At 32.5% G+C, this 22381-nt stretch overlaps 2 protein-coding genes, 3 non-coding genes and 1 pseudogene across 6 annotated transcripts; 4 read left to right on the top strand and 2 right to left on the bottom strand.

Annotated features, from left to right (window-relative positions):
* Positions 1-1088: 1088 nt before the first annotated feature.
* LOC111912743 (protein disulfide isomerase-like 5-4) lies at positions 1089-7361 on the bottom strand. Of its 2 annotated transcripts, XM_023908481.3 has the most exons (15): positions 6107-7361; positions 5874-5964; positions 5684-5778; positions 5520-5577; positions 5116-5300; positions 4963-5020; positions 4121-4161; positions 3913-3987; positions 3749-3805; positions 3596-3665; positions 3198-3335; positions 2892-3113; positions 1728-1877; positions 1547-1624; positions 1089-1438 (listed from the first exon to the last, which is right to left on the bottom strand). In XM_023908481.3, the coding sequence occupies exons 1-15, from the start codon at positions 6145-6147 to the stop codon at positions 1361-1363; spliced, it is 1437 nt and encodes a 478-aa protein (XP_023764249.1). In that variant the 5' UTR covers positions 6148-7361; the 3' UTR covers positions 1089-1360. The 2 variants fall into 2 exon arrangements, with proteins under 2 accessions (XP_023764249.1, XP_023764250.1); XM_023908482.3 differs by lacking the exons at positions 5874-5964; positions 6107-7361 and having other exon boundaries at positions 5116-5295.
* On the top strand, positions 6646-6729 carry TRNAL-CAA (transfer RNA leucine (anticodon CAA)). Its single transcript has one exon. It is a non-coding gene; the product is annotated as a tRNA-Leu (tRNA).
* Positions 7362-8081: 720 nt separating the features above from the next.
* TRNAG-UCC (transfer RNA glycine (anticodon UCC)) lies at positions 8082-8152 on the top strand. The gene has a single exon. It is a non-coding gene; the product is annotated as a tRNA-Gly (tRNA).
* A 401-nt stretch (positions 8153-8553) lies between these two features.
* On the top strand, positions 8554-11257 carry LOC111912707 (beta-glucosidase 18-like; annotated as a pseudogene).
* Positions 11258-11328, top strand: TRNAG-CCC (transfer RNA glycine (anticodon CCC)). Its single transcript has one exon. It is a non-coding gene; the product is annotated as a tRNA-Gly (tRNA).
* A 435-nt stretch (positions 11329-11763) lies between these two features.
* Positions 11764-15760, bottom strand: LOC111912744 (uncharacterized). The gene is made up of 16 exons (XM_052767922.1): positions 15457-15760; positions 15200-15340; positions 15001-15092; positions 14824-14920; positions 14674-14717; positions 14505-14593; positions 14329-14420; positions 14112-14255; positions 13862-14006; positions 13682-13758; positions 13511-13582; positions 13356-13403; positions 12675-12802; positions 12430-12586; positions 12137-12347; positions 11764-12027 (listed from the first exon to the last, which is right to left on the bottom strand). Exons 1-16 carry the CDS (start codon positions 15565-15567, stop codon positions 11960-11962), a joined length of 1716 nt encoding a protein of 571 aa, XP_052623882.1. The 5' UTR covers positions 15568-15760; the 3' UTR covers positions 11764-11959.
* Positions 15761-22381: the final 6621 nt, after the last annotated feature.

Below are 22381 nucleotides of genomic sequence, written 5' to 3'. Positions count from 1 at the left end.
AAATTCCTAGGGTGAGGAGCCCTTTATATAGTGCAACAAGGATACTCTGGATAACCTTAATTTGAATATAATAATATGATTTCAAATTCAGTAATTATCCACCTCCTTAATTATCCATATGAGATATTCTAGAAACTCTAGAATTATCTCATAAAACAGTCCACCTCATTCCCTAGGAAGGTTCTGGAATCTCTTGCTCAACTATTAAACAATTGCACTTTAGCCCTTGTACTTTTAATTAATTCTTTTAATCCCAAAATTAATTCCAATTAATTTCTGATCAAATATTAATTAAATATTGCTATTTCTAATTTATATATTATTCTCATAATATATTAACAAATTATATATTTCAATTTATTAAACAAATAACAAATTCAACCTCTCTCTCCAAAAACCATCATGTCTAGTTGCTAGTTTTGAGGGCAACCCAAAAGGACTGTGTTATTATCAATTCAAGTATATATCAATTATAGTTATGGACTTAGACACTTAATCCAACACACGAGACTCTTTGTTGTCTCAGAACATTCATTCAAGGGTGAGCCATAACACCCGTGCATTTATTTGATGCTTGAGCATGGTGAGAAGGTTTGTAGAGAGAGTAGAGTGTATCCATCCTTTTACGACAATCGACAACATCAGTGTTCTTCCAAATGGGTTATGTTGGGGGTTTGTTGCGAGCTTCTTATGTTTCATCTATGTGCTCAATAGCATCATAGGATTCATAGCGATTCATGAACAGGATTCTCCAAGTGTCGTAGTTTGATCGTTCAAGATCAAGAACAAGAGGACTGTGAGATTTTATGTTGGAAGCACATAAGACTTTGTGAGGATTAGGGGTGGAAGACTCACATGTCATGGTGAGAGGAGAGGCGAAATTAGAGTTGTTGTGGTTGAGAGGATGAACGGTCATTGACAGAAGGCATAAAGAGAGCATGGAAAGTAGGAGACAATAATGGAAGGTATCTAATTTGGCTCAATACCATATTATCAAATGATCTCAAATGATTTCGTAAAGCATTACATCACTACATATATACACAAATACATTGGGCTATACAAGGCTAATAACAATGGACTATACATGATGGGCTATACACTAACATTTCTTTTAACTTTATAATGAATTTTCATACAATATAAACAAAACAGAAATATTGGCTCTAGTTATAAAAACATATAAACTATCATTCTATCCGTATGTGTAACCATCTAGGGGCTATTGTCTTACGCCCTTAAACCTTGTATACAAGCTAAATTAGCTCCATATCCAAAAATGGAATTCTATGTTAAAAATGCCTTCAAAAAACGTATTTCTTTTTATCAACCAACTCGCATATTCCAGGCTAGCTTCGAGCTAAAAATTCTTCCCTAGTTCGACCTTTTTCGCCAATTTACATGTGTTGTACAGAATCGAATCCAATATTCCAGCAACCTAAAAGCATCACACAAAGAAAGTAAACAAGTTAATGGTAAAATATCGATATAAATAACTTCCCAGATAAAAAATATATATATAAAACTTTTTACAGTTCCCATTTACCGTGAAGACACCACCGATAATGGCACACAAGTTGGTGATGAAATGAGAGAATGACTTGGAGTTTTCGGTTATCAAAACCTGGTGACACAGATTAAAGAGAAATAAATAAATTAGTAGGAATATTTTTTGATGGAATTAAATTAAGTGAAATGCATGCATGCATGGGATTTGAATTTTAAACCTGCATTGGTGAAAACTGGAGATGAAACTTTGCTGCAGGGATTGAAGGAGCGTGTATCAAACTTGTATGTGCAGTGTACTCGTAATTCTCAATTAATTGATGTGATAATCCCATCACCTCCGTTTTCACCACTTGAAGATAATGCTCTATCTACAAACACAAAAGGAATTTTCTTTTAATTAAAAGAAAAGGAAAAAAGATAAATAAAAGCATCCAACGTTATGTAAACAGATTCTCGACCTGTTTTGTTTGTTTCATCGTTCTTCAACATGTGATCACTATTTCTTTTTTATAAAATCATATTTTTGCCTTTGAATTTGGCTGATTTTCGTAATTTTCGTCCCAAATATTTTGTAATATTGATCATTATTTATTGCTCTTGTAACTTTTTTGTTTCATGTTACAAGTAAACTAACTATTTTTAGCGTCAAATATAGCTGACTTTTTTATCCCAAAAATAGTTATTTACATGGAATAGACCAAAATTGCATGAGAACAAATTTTGAGATGAAAACTTGTATTAAAAAAAAAAAAAAAAAAAAAGAACTGTTATGATAGACCAAAATTGCAATTCACTTTTTAGTCTTTAAAAATTTATCTTGTTTATGATTTGACTTTATTTTTACTGAAAAAAAAAATAAAAACAAAATACGTCAAAATTTGTGAAAATTTGTGAAAAACATTTCTCTGCAAATAAATGATGTATTTGCATATATTTTCTTATAATCTTAAAAATAAGAAATAATAAAAGTTTTTTGTTGTGTAACGAAATTTTTTTTCCCATATTTTCTTAATAATAAAAATAACAAAACTTGATCATAAATATAAACATTTTAATGAAAGGTTGGATTGGCTTATATAACTAATAAACCGACAAAAATTATAATATTTGGGTCATGTGTGGAACGAAAAAAAAAGTACATTTTTAATAAAATATTAGGTTGGTTTCAATTATGTTGATTAGTCTTAAGGAGAGAGGAGAGACCACTCCAACATATATATACAATGACAGATGAGATAGTTTCTACCACATGACAGTTGTATCGGGTTCTTTTCAAAAAAAGTCATTAACGATAAATAAGATATTAGACTCCAATATATATATACAGACACACAGTGACACTGATTGTGACTGTGTCTAGCTGATATGGGACACCAACTTACTGTAACATTTGCACGATCTTCTAGCTTGGTGACGTACGCGTGGCCATTCAACCTATTGTGGACTTCATCAAGATAAGGTGCTAATCTTTTCACATCACTCATCATTATAGGAGTAATTGTCGAACCAAAAGAAAAATTTGAAATCATATGTGACATGTTCATTAGTGACGCATCAAATGAATGGGCTGCTGAACTTGCTGAGATTATAAGATTTCCCGGAACCTAAGTAGTAGCACGTGACAAAAAAAAAATTTACTTAACAAAAGAAAATATTTTTTATTTTTATTTTTTAAATTGTTTAATTACCTTTTTGACACGTACGAAACCTTCAATCCTACAACCTTCTTGAGGTGGCGCGGGTCTAACTTTTATATATTCTGTAGTTGCGGCTGAAGAACGCTTTACGGAATTTAATTTAATAGCTGAAGCCATGTTATCGAATTTCTGTATAAAAATAGAATCGATCAAATTGGATTAAAATTAAATCATATGAAATTATCCAAAGGGTATTTTAGTAATTTTCAAAGGGTATTTTGGAATTGGGAGGAAATGGAATTGGAAACGGTGAGAGGAGTTTAATTGTGTAAATTGTAATTATCAAAAGGGTATTTTAGTAATTTTGACAAGAAGAAAATGGGGAAATTCTGGTCAAACAAATAACTTCCAAAAACTCAAATCAAAAGAAATTTAATTTTTTTTCTTACAAGAATTAAAGTATCTGTATCTCTATCTCCATAATATGTTTCATGAATGTGTACTCCATGAGATCCATCTCTAATTAAAAAAAAAATTATTAGCCAACATAAAACAAAGAATCTTATTAAAAAAATTAGCATCAAGAAAGTAAAATAACTAACCTAATATCACTGCCTTTACGATATATACGAATAGATGGATACCCTTGTATATGATGCCTAAAAACCACTGAAAAGTGAGTAATTTTTTTTAAAATAACCCATTTTTGGGGATGTTAAAATTAAATAAGATGACTTTTTTTTTTTTTACTTTTTTTAAAACATACTTTTTACACATATCAGCTTCTGCCGTGCAATCAACACTTCCGATAATAATACGCCCATCAAATTCTGGATGATATCTGGTTAATGTAATCGCGAGTCAGGATCTAATAAAGAGAAGTACATGTCAAATTTATAAACTGAATTTTGTTTTTTTAAAGAAAGTTTATAGAGTTTTAAAAAAAAAAAAAAAAAGGTAGGGATGAATGTAACCTTTGTCTCATAACTTTTGCTGTTTTCTCCCATGCGGGTTTCTGAGATACAAAAAAAAAAAAAAAAAGGTGAATGTAACCTAAGTATTTTTTCCAATTAAATCTTTAAAAGTTTTGGACACTTTTCCAATTTAGTCATTTTGACATGTTATATAACATGTAAAATGGTTTTAATTTGGAAAAATGTCTAGAAATTTATTGTTTGATTGAAAAATAACCATAAATGTTTCACATTTCTCCAAATTAACTATTTTAACTTGTTATGTCACGTTTCACCTTTTGACTTGCTTTATAAAATCAAAATGGTTAATTTAAGGTTATATTTGGCGTACTGGCTGAAAAGCTAGTTGTCAACTGAAAAACTAGCTGATAAAAAATAACGTTTGGTAAAACTAGCTGAAAAGCTAGCTGAAATATATAAAATTACATAAAATGACATGTAAGAGTATGTGTTTCTATAATTAATTAAGGGGTGTATTTGGAAAATTTTAAAAAATCTCTTAAAAAGTTAGTCTAAGTAGCTTTTCAAAAAGCTAGTTTATAAGCTATTTTTTAGTTTACCAAACACGACAACATAAAAAAAACTCGAAAAATAAGCTAGCTGTGGCACGCCAAACACAGCCTAAAAAGACGGAAACTTTTACAGTTTGACTTACAAAAATAAAAATAAAGTACAACTAGTCAAACCCCAAAATTGCCTAAAATATAATAACTTTTATCTTGATTTGCCCTTCAAATTACAACATTAATTAAAAAAAAAAAAAAAAAAAAAGGTATTTCATCAAAATATTAAAAGGAAACATTTTGTATTCAATGAATAAGATGAATATAATCATATAATACCAAAAGGTTACTCCAATGGCACCAAGGAGCGAAGAAATTCACAACCACAATTGGATGACTGAAATCGCCCAAAATATAAATAATTAAACACCATATAATATAATCATTCACTAAATTACTTAAAAAAATATATAAATATTCTTTTTTACTTACTCATGAGCGACTTTATCAAAATTACGTGAAGTTAATGGGATAGATCCATCGCCATATCCCTCTTCAACCTTATCATCATGCTTAAGAGCATAAGAAATGGGCCCCGCATCATACTCAAAGCCTGAAGGATGATAATTTTGATTGATTGAATATTTTCGAATTGTTTTTGTTATATTTAATCTGTTCTGCAGATATTAGGAAAACATAATAAATAAATATATACCTTTAAAACACATTATTTATTAATCTCATACACAACATAGGGCTAATCACAAAAAGGTAAATATCAAATATCGAATTATCGATCACTTTTTTCAACTTTTATTCGTGAAACATCTTTTTTTGTGAAATTAGCCCTAAAAAAATATCGATCAAGAAATGAAGTTAAGATGATTGGAACTCACTGTTCCCAAAACATCGCTCACATCCACGGATGCAAATTCACATGATAAAACTGGGAAACTGCACGAATTTTTTGAACAAATTAGCCACAAAACCACATAAAATGTCATTAATGAACAAAAACGTAGTGATTATTGACATAATTGTTATGATTTATGAAGCATACCTTATGTTAAAGTCAATGCGTAAGGATTCCTCAATGGAACTTTTGTCAACTACAATAGCAGTTGAGGTACTAATTGTCAAAAAATTATGTATCTCCTGCGATTAAAAAAAATTAAAAATGAAGCCATGAGTAAGTAAATTTGCATTTCAATTAAAGATCAAACAGAAAATAAAGAGGGAGACTTTTTTACCATTCCAAACAAAAAAATCATGGAGATAGCTGCTACAACAGAAATTCCAGCACCTGATAATGATGCTTCTGTCAAATCTCTTGGAGTTTTTCTGGAAAAAAATGGTGGAATAATTAGGAAAAGCACAGATTCTTTTTGAAAGACCCAAGGTGCTTTCATCTGGGAATAATTAACATGAAGAGGATTTCCGTGAAATGATAATCAAATTCCTATGAGGATGAAAGGAAATGTACCTGAAAAAATCGAAAGATTTGAACTTTGCTACAGAAACCATGGTTGGAAGATGGATCTGGGAACTATAATCTACAAGATTGAATCGAATTTAGGGGTTTTCTGTTGCCCAATCAGGAACCCCTTTGTTCCTTGAATGATTTGGGCTTCGTTTATTGACTCGAAAAGGGAAAGAAAAAGAAAAAAAAATCCTACTGCTATTCGGATTTCAATGCTGCATTCTTGTGGGTTGTGTTTTGTAAGTAAATATAACAATTTATTTGATTCCGCCTGAAATTCAGGGGTGTTCATTGAAATAGTTTGAGCGAAAAACTGAGGCTGATATTGGATTTTATTTTTGTCTATTCCTATATATGGGGGAGGGATTCCATCTGAGCTTTTTGGGTGGCCATTATTGAGCTTAATCGGTAAATTTGTATGAGTAAGGTGTTTGAAGTTTGAACAAGATCTAAATCAAGAGAGTTTTTCTTGATTCATGATTCATGATTCATGAACGAGTAAAATGAATATATTTGAACTTGCAACAGATAAAGAATATCTAGTTAGGATGGCCGAGTGGTCTAAGGCGCCAGACTCAAGTTCTGGTCTTCGAGAGAGGGCGTGGGTTCAAATCCCACTTCTGACATTTGATGGTTTTTTTTAACATTTCTTTGGTGCAGTTCAAACTCAAATTACATACAAATCACTTTTTCTATGTCACCCTACCATTATCTTATTTTCTCCATTAATTTAAAACCTAAAAAATACTCACATTTCATTTCACATCATTCTTCAAAACCCAGAAATGTAATATTTAATTTCAGTCATTTTTTTGTCAAAATAATGTAAAGTAAAGCAACAAAGAATAGATACCTCAACTAGCAATGTTGTTCAATTTCTGACACAAAATAACAAATCAATAAGAAAACTCACAACTTAACAACTATACAGATAAATGAGAATAAACAAATACTTTGTTGAGCATATTATCCAAGAAATCTTATTTATACACCGAAAAACGACCGGCTACAATGGCAATCGAAAGATCAAACGTTGCCATAAATGGGCAAACATAAGACGTAACCGCAACCCATGGAAAAATCATTCCCAACCGAACGACATGATAGAAAATGACCCCTTACCACATTTTATTTTTCGCAAATAGCGTAGAATTACACATGTCATATGGCCTTGAAATACAGTGTTTTCGACAAATCAACAAAAGTCTTCTTAAGCTAGTTAAAGTTATATAAGATATAGATCACTATCTGCAACCTTAATATTGTCGTGTAATTATATTATTTTTTACATATTATATATATCAAGTTTGGGGTCGGGGACCAAGAGTATCTTATCCACATCCTCATACATATCTTTTAATCCGGTGATTCTCCGTATCCATATCCAATTAATTTGAAGATTTCTATTAAAACGGATTTGAATATCATATTCCCTAGGTATAAGAATTTTTGTCATCCACATGAATGAAAGAGGAAAATTGATATTTTGGTTTGAGTTTCTAGATACTTTTAATCTTTCGGAACGAAACATTGACAAAAATTGTTTTCCCAAAAACTTGATAAATATAAAGTGAATATAACATACTTGGCTCTAATTCGTTTTGTTTGATCCGGTTAGTTTTTTTATTCATATTTCAGTTCTGTTAATTCAAACTTATTTTTACACACTCCTTATAAATGCAAGATGGATTTTGGACTATGTATTTGCATTTTCTATCGGCATAATTTTTGTGCTTATGAAAATATCTATCAGATGCAAGAGGACTTACTCAAGAACAATGACCACCCAATTTAAATTATTTTTTGAAGAAGTTTAAACTTGGTAAAAAATAAATCAATGTTAAACTTTTACAATAAACAATTACTCACTTTGCTGATTGAATTTAAAAAGTTACAAAAACTATTTAACTTCCGAAAATGGTAATAAAATTCGTTAGATTTAATTTATTAATTTTCATAAGGGCACAACGTCATCAAAGCGCATCTAGTGTAGTGGTATCATAGTACCCTTCCACGGTACTGACCGGGGTTCGATTCCCCGGATGCGCATTTTCTTCGTTCTTTTTTTTTTTTAAAAGTTATTATTTAACATATTATAAAATGTCATCTTAATACAAAACCCATTTAACACGATTTTGATTTACACCGGCCTTTTTGACTTGAAACTTAAAATCAAAATAATTAACGCAATGTCAATTCGACAATTGATTGTTAGTTCATCAATTAATAAATCATTTTGTTGCATACAAAACTTGTTAATTTATGTATACATAAATTAAAACAATGCTTTAGTTAGTCATTTTTTGTTAAGCTTACAAACTGTAACACATCCGGTGAAATTTCTTTATTTAAAACATGTGTTTCATAATGCATTAAGCTAATTTAAAAGTTAAAACTTATTTTTGCATGAAAATTGTGTCAACAATTGATTTTGGCATGAAAACTGAGTTTGTGGATAAGTGTATTACTATTAGATGGCATAATCTTTGACGATATTGATAAGGGGGAGATTTTGCTCTGTGTTCCAGTATGAAAATGAAATCAAAATCAGCCTCCATTTTTCTTTTATGGTCATGGACCCTTCAAAATGGAAGGAAACGAAGAGCTCCATATCAAAAGATCAGATTTTCCAGATGGGTTTCTCTTTGGAGCAGCTACTTCATCCTACCAAGTCGATCATCCCCTCTTTCTTGCTCATGATCATAGGCTCATAGCTATTTATCACTTAACTCATGATGAATATTTGTAGGTTGAAGGAGCCTATCTTGAGGATGCCAAATCTTTAAGCAACTGGGATGCATTTTGTCATTCCGTAGGTTAATATCATAGATTTCACATCAAAATGGCTTTAGTAATTTCTACTTTCTAGTCATTAATCCATGGTTATTGATTAGTAGGATGTGGAGAAAATGGAGATGTTGCAGACGATCATTATCATCTCTTCTTGGTTAAACTTCAGCTCATCTATCTAATTTGGAACTTTTATATGCAGAAAACATTCTTTATTTTGATTATTTTTTGTTTATTATTTGTTTTTTTTAATATCATAGGAAGATATTGATATGATGCATTCCCTTGGTATAAAAGCATACCGATTTTCGATTTCATGGGCTAGAATTCTACCAAGAGGAAGGTCGGGTGAAGTTAATCCTGCAGGAATCACATTCTATAACAAGATCATAGACAATTTAATTCTCAAAGGTGCTATGTTTTAAAAGTTAAATGATGCATGATCAAATGAGTTCATATTAACTCAACATACATGTATGATAAATTCTAATGTTTTGTTCGTTTTACTAAAAAGTTGGTAGATATACACATTAATTTTTACTTTCATGATACAGGAATCGAGCCATTTGTGACGATGCACCATTTTGATTTTCCTCAAGAACTTGAAGTGAAATATGGATCTTGGCTAAACCCCGAGATGCAGTACTGCTAAAACATTCATTTTCATTGTCACATCAGTTTTTCTCTGCTGCTTTTTAGCATATATATTTATACTTTGTACTTTTGTTAGGGAAGAGTTTGTACTTTTGGCAGAAACTTGTTACAAATATTTTGGAGACCGAGTGAAGTACTGGATCACAATCAATGAACCAAACTTATTCACAAACGCCGCTTATGAAAGCGGGGATTTTCCACCGGCTCGTTGTTCAGAACCCTTTGGCAACTGTCTGGCTGGAAACTCTGATGTGGAGCCTCTCATTGTTATGCATAACATGTTGTTGGCTAATGGCAAAGCAACAAAGCTATATCATGATAGTTATCGGGCAATAATTTAAATTTGTCATGAATTTTGTCCAAATTTTTTTCGATGCAATGAAAGTATTGAACCCTATGGACTTATTGGACTAATGCATAATTATATGTGCAGCTACACATGGTGGATCGATCGGAATTGTTGTGAGCTGTTTAATGTACGAACCACTAACAAATACGGATCTTGATCGTGAGGCTGCCGAGAGGGCATTTGCCTTCAATATTGGTTGGTAATGTCATGAACGAATGAAAAACAATGAGAAAAATATATATGATCTTAGGTTAACTTCTTACTATAAAATAGGGTACTTGATCATTTGATATATGGAGACTACCCCGAAGAAATGCACAAATATCTTGGAAGTCGATTACCAAGTTTCTCCCTCGAAGAAAAGAATCTTTTGAAGAACAGTATTGATTTTATTGGCATCAACCATTACTCAACTATGTATACTAAAGATTGTATAAATTCTAGTTGCTCTTCAACCGGGGCTCATGCAATCCAAGGTTTTGTGGATATTATGGGAGAGCGTGATGGCGTGTTGATTGGTGAACGTGTAGGATATAATGCTTTTTATTATGAGGTTGTTTCTTTTTAATTGATAATAATATGTTTATCTTTATTTTGCAAATGGACGGGTTTAGAAGAATTATTCGTTGTTCCTAGAGGCATGGAGGAAATTGTTAACCATATCAAGATTAGGTACAATAATAAACCCATGTTTATTACTGAAAATGGTAATGGATGTGTTTTTCGGATTGAACAGTTTATAAATGTGTAATTGCTCGTGTCCACAAAATTTGTATTTTTTTTAGGGTATTCTTCACCGGATGTGTGCAAGGAACGAGTTGATGAGATTTTGAATGATGTGAAACGAATTGAATTCCACTCAAAATACCTTGCTTTTTTAGCCAAATCATTAAGGTTTCCTCTATAATAATCTTTCGATACTTTGACTTTGTATATTTTGAAAATTGCCCATTTGACTTCAAAATTCCGAATCTTCCATCATGAATTATGAATGTACAAATGTGGCTTTTGAATGATAGAAACGGAGCTGATGTACGTGGATATTTTGTGTGGTCATTAATGGACAGCTATGAATGGTTACAAGGTTACGATGTGAGATTTGGGTTATATTATGTTGATCGTAAAACACTAACAAGAAGATCAAAGCTTTCTGCAAAATGGTATAAAGATTTTTTGATGAACAACATTGATCTTATTGATATGAAAGCATTAGGAGGAAGAAGATCTTTCCAAAACAATGTTATGATGCTAAGAAATGGATAAGCAGAAAAATATTTGATGCAAGAGAATAGTATGGTTTGTTATGTATTATTATCGGAAATATTATTCATAATAAAAACGTAATGAATTTAAACAAACAAGCGCATCTAGTGTAGTGGTATCATAGTACCCTCCCACGGTACTGACCGGGGTTCGATTCCCCGGATGCGCATTTTCGAATTATTAATTTTAATGGTTTTTTCCTCTTTATTTAATCTATTTAGCAAAATATTCCACTTTATACAAAACCCAGATGATTTATTTTCGTTCGTAACTAATAACCACAATTCCAATTAGATAAACCGATTGTTAGTTCATCAAGTAACAAAATCTATTAAGATGTCAAAGCTTTTGTTTATTTAGATATCAAATGTTCATCTTTAGACAAAACCCAGATGATTTTTTTTTCATTCGAAACTAATAACTACAATTCCAATTATATATAAATTATTTTTTAGTTCAGCAAGTAACAAAGATTTTAGATTGTTGGTAATCTATTAAGATATCTATAAAATTGAAAGCTTTTGTTTATTTAGATATGAGAACAGTATTTGTTGTATGAAAAACATCATGAATCATATATAAATAAATCCAGCAACAAAATAACTGAAAAATATGCAAACGCAACTAATTTATTGTAGTGAAGAGATAAAGATAAAACCATGGGATACATCATAAATAGATTCAAAAATAGTGCCATGAAATCAAAGAATATGGTACAATAATACAAATAAAAGGAAAAAAAAATCACAAATTTCACAAAAAAAAAAAAAGAAAAATGTAAAAGTTGTGAAAGCAATTCTCTAAAGTCGATAAGTTGCTGATTTGGCAGGAAGAATGTCCATCAAAGAGAAATCATGATGAGGGGGCCCTACATTTGATCAATCAAGAAACTCATAAAAACTACAACATTCCTCCCTTTAACAAAAGTACAATGCTATTTCTCACATTTAACCCTATAAAAAAAAAACCAAAATTACCTTCTTGTCCTCCAAGAACATAAAACGGTATATTGGCAATCATCTTTGTTCTCCCTTCACTCCAATTGATCATTCCCGGCTTCTGTATGGACCCACTTGATGGTCTTGTGGGCCCCAACACAGACAGACAGATCGCAGGCTCATTCATTAACCCTAAATAATCACGCGCTCGCTTCCACACTCTCGCATCCGATATACGCGAATGAGCCACCTATAACGTTCAAACCAATTATCGGAACCGCTTTGTAAAATGACCAAACTACCCTTGCCCCTTAAAAAAAGAGTAAACTAACCTTGCCTAATGACACACGCGCCCTCGGGAGTACTTCGCGATGGTGTGTTGCAATCTTTGCTATTGCGGTCACAACGAAACAAAGAAGCCGTGATTGTGATGATCTTCTGACAGTTGAGCTACTTGATCCAAGAACCGAATCTCCTACACCAAGGCGGCTTAAAGAGTATATATATTTGAGAAAGGGTATTTTGGGTATTTGAAAATTGTTTACTATGTTGATGATGAAGAGTATTTGTGGCATACCTTGATGAAAGATTTTCATAAAGAAGTAATTCTAGGCTCTCAAAAAGCTCACGGGCTGCGTCTTTGTGAGATGCACCGCCCCCTCCATGCTCCCCAATGGCCCAACATAGTTGTAATGCCAACTCAGTCTGTTGTAGAAGGGTATTTTGGGTATTTAACTTATAATGTAAATGGAAAACATACATACTATAGAAGGGTATTTTGGGTATCTGACTTATAATTTAAAAGGTAAATATACATTGATAATACATGGTACAGAAGGGCATTTTGGGTATTTCACTTATTGATCTTACACATTATAGAATGGTATTTTGGGTTTCTTACTTATAATTTAAAGGGTAAGCATACGTACGTACTATAGAAGGGTATTTTGGGTATTAAACTTATAATGTAAATGAAAAACATACATGTTATAGAATGGTGTTTTGGGTATTTGACTTATAATCTAAATGGTAAATATACATATTATATAAGGGCATTTTGGGTATCTGACTTACATACATTGATAATACATGGTACAGAAGGGTATTTTTGGGTATTTCACTTATAATCGTACATATTATAGAATGGTATTTTGGATTTCATACTTGCAATTTAAAGAGTAAACATATGTACTATAGAAGGGTATTTTGGGTATTTTTATACAAGATCATCATGGGGAGTTTTTATTAAAACACTGACCTTTTCAGGACTATCATAAGCTTCTCCAAGCCTATCTACTATGGGCTTCTGCACAAGTACAAATGGTTGAAAAATATTTTTAACACAAAAAAAATATATTCAATAAAAAAAAAATACTAAACACCAAATTATAAAAATATTTTGCAGAATAATACCTTGAGGATTGCAACGAATTCAGGGGATTGATGAAATGCAGCTAATATGAAATTCAAAAGCCTCTTTCGCACCTATATAATATTATATAACAAAAAAAATAAAAAAATAAAATATAACCCACGAAAGAAATTACAAAAACATTATAAAACCAAACAGAATAATTTATGTACCTCATAAGAAAAGATCTTTTCAGGAAACAGCTTAGAATTTCTATCAAGAAGCATAGGGATTAAAGCACATTTCAAAGCTGCATAACAAAACAAGTATTTATAACTTTATATCAAACATTTTATAACTTTTCTTATATATAAAAAATGGCATACAAATATATAATGATACATCATACATACACTGATTGACATCATGCAATGCTATTGAAAAATACACATCAAGAAGCCGAGGTGCCATTTTTAATGCTTGTTTTAGTCTATCAGATGGAATAGAAATTGATGCCTGTAATGCTGATTCCATTCCAGGAGAAGTCCAATGCCGTTGCTGAAATATCATTTATTAAAAAAATATTTATTTAAATGACATTTATTACATCATCGATTAATAAAAAATAAAAATAAAAAAGAATGTAATGTAATGTTACCATACAGCAAGGCCATCATTTTCATCTTTAAGAAGCTCAAGAAACAGTGGATCTGAAGTGATTGAATTATTGTCCTCAGATTCCGAATCTGCCCCTCCATCTCCTATGGTTGAACCAGTATATGCTTCATCCATGAGAGCTAATAACATCTGTATATAAATTGTAAAAAGTTTATTACATTTTTTATATTTAATCAAATAAACACATATTTTTTATATTTACCTCTGGAGCTGCACTCTTTTGGATTGAAGCTATACTGCTACCAATTAATGGTCCAGAACTTTTTTCAACTTTTTCCAGTGCCACAATCAATACTAATTTAAAATTTAAAATGATAAAAAAAAAATGTCAATTGTTCATAATCGATGATCAAACTTTAATAAAAAATGGATGTTTACCTGGTAGATCAACAAGTGAGATAAATAAAGGAAGAAAAGACCCTGGAGATATCAATCCAGGAAAAACTCTCAAGAATGGTTTTTCTAATCTGTGTGAAGAAATTAAGGCGAGTTTTATAGAATTATCAGATGAATTAAACTACAGAAGAGAAAAAGAAAAGGACTTTACTTCTCTCCATTCCATGCGATCATTTTAAGCAGCAATGGATAAAACTGAAAGTAGAGATAGAAAAAGAAAATGTGAAATACATTCTATGTAATTGCAGAAGAATGAATAATCTAGTTGGAAGAATAATTAGTTTTTGAGATTATAATGTACCTGAGGGAGTAAAGTAGGAAATGCAAGTAAGATTTTCTTCTTGTTTATGATTAGAAAGTCTAGAGTTGCTTCTGCAACTTCAGGGTCTGCAAACTCACTGCAGTCAATGGCGATTTCAACTTAATTATTGAATTATTTAGAGCTTGCTTTCGGATTCGAAATGGTGGTGTATCTTACCGGCTTAAGCATGAACGGAAGAAAGTACGGAGGCTAGGATCGGCGTCATGTAGAACAAATTCACCGTAATCGATGAAAAATTGAAGAATAGCCTGAAAATTGAAAGGTGTTAGTGAGTTTGATTAGAAGTGGAAGGAAAAAGGGGGGGGGGGGGGGGGGGGGGGGGGGGGGGGGGAAGAGAAATTGAAAGATGATTTACCAATAGCAGTAGTCCAGAAGGGGATCGAGAGTGAGAAATAGAAGAAACAGAACGTTGAAAGATCTTATTGAGTTGGGGATAAACCCTAGCTATCAGATTCTCGGAATTTTCACTTTTACACAACTGGGTCAGCTTCCTTACCTACAATAAGTATATTATCGAATTGGAAAGCAGTTTAATTGATTAGGGTGATGAAGAAAACAATAACTTTAGAAAAGATTCACAGAAAAATGTAGAAAGATTGAAAAGGGAGTTACAGAACGAAGAAGGGAAGGATATGAAGCGGGATCATTGGAGAAACTGGAGTCTCTGGCGTTCGAAGATAATGTTCTTAGATGTATTTCCCAGTCGCTGTCTCCTTCCGCCATTTTCACGGAATCTGTTTCGTACAGAACACAAAGAAAGCTAATCCGAGAGAGCTCAATAAATGGGGTTTCTTGAACTGTAACTTGGATACGTGCTCCAACTCACTCAGAACTCAGACCCATGCCTCTCCTTCCGCCATTTTCGATCAGCAGATTAGGTTTTTCCGTTTTACTTCATAGACTTTCCCGGAGATATAAAGGAGTTTTTAACCGAGTTTCTGAAAAACTTATCTATGTATATTTTTTAATTTTAAACTTATTTATCAAACAATTTAATAAATTAAAAAAATAATAAATAATAAAATAATAAAAGAAAAAAAAAGTCTACTCGTTTTCAATTCTTTTCTTCACAGGCATGTAAATTAACTCTCTTTTTTCTTTCAAATTCATTATACTTTTATTTTTTTAATATAATTTCTTTGAGTTTTGGCTATTAATTTTTAAAGAAATTGTCAGAAAAATCTTAATATTTTTTGAAAAATTTTCATTAATCCTAAAAAAAATTTAACAGCAAAGTCATATTATTTGATTTTACATGATAATATGTCATTTCCTGTTAAAAGAAAAAAAATGTTAAGTTCAGTTAAAATGAAATAATCTGGTGTTCAAAATATTATGACTTTTTATTAATAAAGTGAATCTTTTTCAAAAATATTGAGATTTTTCTTATAATTTCCTTAATTTTTATATTTTTGTTTTATAATGACGGTTGTAATTAATTATTTTTTGAATCTAAACCAATTAAAGATTCTTACAAAATCAACAAACAATTTTTTGAATTTAAAGGGACATACAACATCTTAAATAAATAATAATAATATATAGGTTCAATATTTAAGTACAAAAACAACAATCATTTCCTACGGATTACAAAAGAAAATAAGGAGCATTCGGAATAATTTGATTCAATAAATACTATTTGTAAAATAATAATAATAATAATAATAAACAAATATACATAAATAAATAAGGTATAAAATCATACCAATGAACACAAAACAAAATATATTGAATATTTCTTCGGTTACCTTGGTTTAAATGGACGTTTTTTTTATTGTGGCCACTTGCTTACAAATTCCAGAAATGTTCGTTTTTCTTCTTTCTTTAATGTTCATTCCATTTCATAGTCTCGTTGAACACAAACGACCTTTTTTTTATTCCATAAGAACTCTAAATTTGGAAGCAATTCTTTAAAAAATGATTGTGGCCAATACGCTTCATGAGGAAATGGGGAAAATTCAGACGCCCAAGTATCACAATACTTTACGATTTAGTAACATTTATCAACATGTTGTCAACAATTCAAAGAAAGTTTGGCACATGCACTCAAGACATGAGAACAATGATATTTAAACACTTCCCACTTACCACATGTGCAAGTTTTTTGCTCCAAATTAACTACTTACACATTTCTTCCACTTTGTGTTATCAACTCAAATATAAATTTCTCTCAATTAAAATATCTCAATGAATGTGTACTTGCTTTTGACATCAAAGCTACTTGTTTTACAAAAAAAAATGAGGGGTATATGCATCTCCATTAGCTCGTGAACCATTTACTAAAGGACGTCTCTCCTCAAAGTAATGCACCAGTTTATAGAAAGCTAAGCTATCAATTGCGCGCTATAGCGTTTTGCGGAGGTCAAGAACCGCTATTTCCAGTTTAGCGTTTTCATTTCGCGGGTACCGCTATTAGCGGCGCTATTTACCGCTATTTCAATAACCGCTATAGCGGCGCTACGGGCGCTATTCCATTTTTGTTCACATTTTTTGCCATTTGGTTACTTTTTTCAAAGAAAAACTAGTCTTAATGATTTCACTACACTTTCATTTTAAAAAGCCCAAACAAATAACATAATTAAAAGCATTCAAAGCAACTACGTCTATCGACAACTCTTTTACTCATCTCTTTTTGTACTCACGCCAACTTGAGTTGCCATGGTCACACTTCATTAATGCTTTTTGTAAATCGACCCACGCTTATGATGCCACAACTTGAGACTTAATTCCTTAAATCAACCACGGCCTAATAATACGATATTGAATCCGTGCAATCCAATTAAACTCGATTTGACACTTTTACACTACCTAGTTTCCATATTAATATAATAGAATATTATGTTAAGTTTTTATATGACTTTTTAGGTTTGATGATATTAATTCTATATAGACTTATAGTATTAATACTCAAATATATAAATTCTATATAAATATAATATAAAATTATAAATTATACGTAATATTAAAAAACCGCTATATCACCGTTATACCACCGCGATAACCGCGATCTCAAATAGCGGCATGTGACCGCTATTGAAATTTTGACCGCGATAACTGCATAGATAGAAAGTAAGCTGGACACAAGTTGTGATTGGTTAAAAACGAGCACCTTTAAGGATACTAGTGGAAAAATCTGATTATTACAATCAAGTCCCATTGCAATCATCATTGTTCCCTTGTACTTAATGCATGTCATCATTGCTAATCATCTGTCGATGATCAAACCCCTTGATAGAAGGAGTAAAAGCCCAAAAAAAAACACGTATAATCTCCATGGGTTCTGGATTGGTTGATCTCGAAACACACCACTCGACTATAGTCACCAGATTGGCAGATTGAACTTCTGAAATGCATATAGAATTTTGGGTAAATCAGAATAAGATTCTTTCCAATTGTCAAACACTTGTTCAATTGCCTTTTGTTTTCCAGTCCAAACCTTTTGTATGTAGGAATATAGCCTAATTTATCAACTATTTCGGATGTCAAAGCATGAATACTAATTGAAGGTTGCTCTTTAATAAGGTGCTTGATTTCCTGAGCTATCAAGCTTCCATCTAGGTTTGGATGGTCTTGAGAAATATTATTGTGTAAAGAAATACGTGGAGTGATGTACTTTGTAATTTCAAAATATCCACTTGGTTTTTTTTATTACACAAACTTGCCATTTGCAACCAGGTTGTAAATGTACCTTGCATCGTATGGTCCATAGAGTTGACGTATCTCAATGACCTTAAATTGTTTATGTTTCCTAATGTTGTAGAGCTTGATAGCTCTAATAAGTTCTTTATCATTGAAAGAATCTTTTTCCAACTCTTGTATAAAACCATTTTGCTCACTAATTATGATACAATCCAATTGTTGTCACCAGTCATATTTGTTTCCTCTATACTAGTAAAATTTGAAGGAATTTAAAAGTTGTCAAAAGATTCTTCATCATCTTTTTTCTCCTATAACACCATGATTTTTCACATTTTTTTTATTTTTAAAAACATTATTTAACAAATTTAGGCAACAAAAGTCTTAATTATTGTATTAAAAACATCATCGGTATTACTTTAAAAAATAATCCATCAAAAGTTCAAAGTTGCAAACCCATACCAAAAAAGTACCAAAACCAAGTATAAATGAAACATCACAACAAGTCTTAAACTGGTATCATTTCTAAATACGTAAATAAAACTACCCAAAAAGTCCCAACCTCACGATACCATCAATATCAAGCTACCTGTACCAATGCAAGCCACAATAACAAGTAGAGAAACAAGTGTCAACATCAGCACATTGACTCAATCCCAAGCACATGGATAGGAAATAAACATACTACATAAAAGATGTTTGTAACATCCCCAAAAATTTCAACAAATTTTAAACTTTTCAAAACAAATCATCGACTAATAAAAGTGTTTACAAAACCATTGTTTCAAAAACATTATTTAAAATCAGAGTCTCCCAATATCAACAACATAAAATCAGGATGTGTACGGTCACGCTTTCACCTTGCCAATGTCCTCTGAAGTACCTGAAACTAAAATTGTAAGCACAACTTAGTGAGTTCCCCTAAAGTACCAACACAAACAGATAACACATAAAAATAACATGTACTTGGTCCACAGCTGAAAGACTAGATTACTCATGAGCCCACAGTATGAGTCTGGCTTGCCTATCAGACCCACAGCTCATATATGGCCTGCTCTTGAGCCCACAACATAAGTCTGGCTTGCCCTTGAGGCCCATAGCTTATGTATGGCCTGCTCCCTAACCTAATCAGTCATCAGACTGGAGTACCAATGTTCAGCCCTTAGTACGAGTCTGACATACTAACTGATCCTCATCTCATACATGGAATGCTCTTGAGCCTTCAGTATGATTCTGACATGCCCTACCTGACCCTCAGTTCATATCTAGAATGTTTCATGGTTTGTTGGCTACAGCACAAAGCAGTACAACCTTAACCCAACACAATATGTCGACTTATACCAAATAGATAACATATACAGATAATCATGCAGACAGAATCATAGGTAGTCCTACAGATCTACCAGACCAACATATCGACAACTAGAATTGTGACATCCCCAAAATCACGGCCAGAAAAGACCGATTTTCATTTATGCTTTTTAAAATAATTTCAGAGTAAATCCTTTTGATTTAATAGTGTTGCGGAATTTGTTCCCAAAACAAAACATGATAAAATAATATTTATCAAAGCATTTCATCAAGAGATGCATTTTCATTATATAATCAAAACTCGGGATGTCATGTTCCGATACAGACCATAAAGCATAAACGATAACATTACAAGTCATTCAACCAATATATACATATACAGACTTGTAAACAAAACAACTTGATGATTCAACCATCTTACGCCCTTGCGCCACTTCCTGTAATACAAATAAAACTGAGTGGGTCAGGCTTGGGAGCCTGGTGAGCATATAGGGTTTTCAACCCACAATAAATAAATTATATTTAATTTCACCAACCAATCACTATCCCGATTACCCATTCCCGTTATCCTCACTTTACGTCCCTAAAATAACATCTATCTCAAAGGACCTAATCTAGGATTTTCATCGGGACGGACATTACTGCTAAGGGGTTTCCTCAACAATAGATATCCTAAAGGCAACCATGAGGGGGATAGAGTACACCGGTGAACATATCGTTCACAACACCTACAGGTTATGAACCTGCTAGCGTTCCACAGGACTGTCTAGAAAGAGTCCGTGGTCGTTATCCATACTCCGTTGAATAACTAGATCAACAACAACAACATCATCGAGGCCTCTCATCTGTTTATTACACACCAACTATCTACCCATGTTCTACCCAACATATTAATAGATAAAAATATATATTTTCATACATAGTTTAAAACCTGTATATCATTTCCATTCAATACATATTCCACATAACAGATGAGGCACACCCACATAACACGTATTTCATAGAAAGTAAATCAGATTTATGAGATAGAAGAGAATGAATATACATTCACACTTATAACAACAAAATTATACACATAAACAACAATATACTTAATACACTCAAACCATACTTGTATTATTATCGTGTTTATGAAAGGTAGTATACACTCACTTGATCAGAAGATGATCGGACAGCACTACGACTTGCAGAAGTAGTAATCCTCAGTACAAAAATCGAACTTCTCGCGGGCAGAGCTTCGGCTCGGGAACCGCACTTCTCGGGATCTCAGGACTTGCTTCGGGGCTCGAGAATAATACTGGGGCTTCGGGGTATTTCTGGCACGCAAATCGATGCAAAACTGGAGAGAGAAGAGAGAAAAATAGCAAAGGAGTCGGCTGCCCTCGCATCCTATTTATAGGAGGCTGGAGCCTCGGAGTACGCAGGGCGTACTCGTCCGAAATCGTCATGGAGTTCGTCATCCGAAGAACTCGAGTGCGAAGGTCTTCATGCTTCGCTGTACGCGGGGCGTACAGCAGTACGCTGGGCGTACTTCGGATATGCCCGGTGACTCCCCTTCGGATAATACCGGGTTTAATAATTAAATTTAATTATTAATTATTTAATAAATTTCGAAAATTCATATCTTCTTCATACGAACTCCGTTTTCGACGTTCTTTATATCCACGCGTAGGTGAGACTACGCTCTACAACTTTCGTTTAGACTCCGTCGGCTAATTTTAGCTTTATTTTTATTATTTATTTTTAGTAGGCCGGGACAGAAAAACTTCGTTATAAATTCATAACTTCTTCGTTTGACGTCCGTTCTCGCCTAACTTTTCATCGCTTCGATACCAACAACGAGACCTTCGATCCTCGTTTAGATTGCTTCGGCTAAAAACCGCTCGATCTCAAATCGAGTATTTCAAGCCGCATACCGCTAAGTCGAAACTTCAGAAAATCGTAACTTCCTCATACGAAGTCAGATTTGGGCGTTCTATATATATTCGGAAACCTCGTTTCAACTACTACAACATTATCCAAAGATATTAAGTTTATTTTACACTTAAATTTTGACGCTTATTTTTATTCTTAATTAATCCAACCACATAATTAAGCAATTAAGCACAAAACACATAATACTCAAATAATACACTTCTATTATTTCAAAACGGGTTACAAAGGTTAACCTAGACTATTATATCAACATTAATGACAGGCCCAGAAACACATGTGTTACAATTCTCTCCACCTTAGAATGATTCCATCCCCGGAATCACACATCAACAAACAACTGCGGATAGCGACCCATCATGTCACTCTCCGTCTCTCAGGTGAGATTCGGCCCATTTGTGTGTTTCCATCGGACAAGCACTAACTCGACCATCTTGCGTCACAACTTCTTAGTATTTCGGTCAACAATTGCCTCTGGTTCTTCAATCAACCTTTTGTTCTCATCAATTCTCAATTCAGAAATTGGAATTATGTCGGGAACTTCCCCCGTGAACTTCCTCAAATAACACACATGAAAAGTGTTATGAATTCCATTCAGTTCTTCTGGTAGCTCGAGCTTGTAAGCTTGGTTCCCAATCCTTTGAAGAACTTTAAACGG

Source organism: Lactuca sativa, chromosome 9 (assembly GCF_002870075.4).
Source record: "Lactuca sativa cultivar Salinas chromosome 9, Lsat_Salinas_v11, whole genome shotgun sequence".
Lineage (NCBI taxonomy): Eukaryota > Viridiplantae > Streptophyta > Magnoliopsida > Asterales > Asteraceae > Lactuca > Lactuca sativa.
The sequence above is the reverse complement of the archived record's forward strand: the minus strand, read 5'-3'. Positions and strand labels throughout refer to the sequence as shown.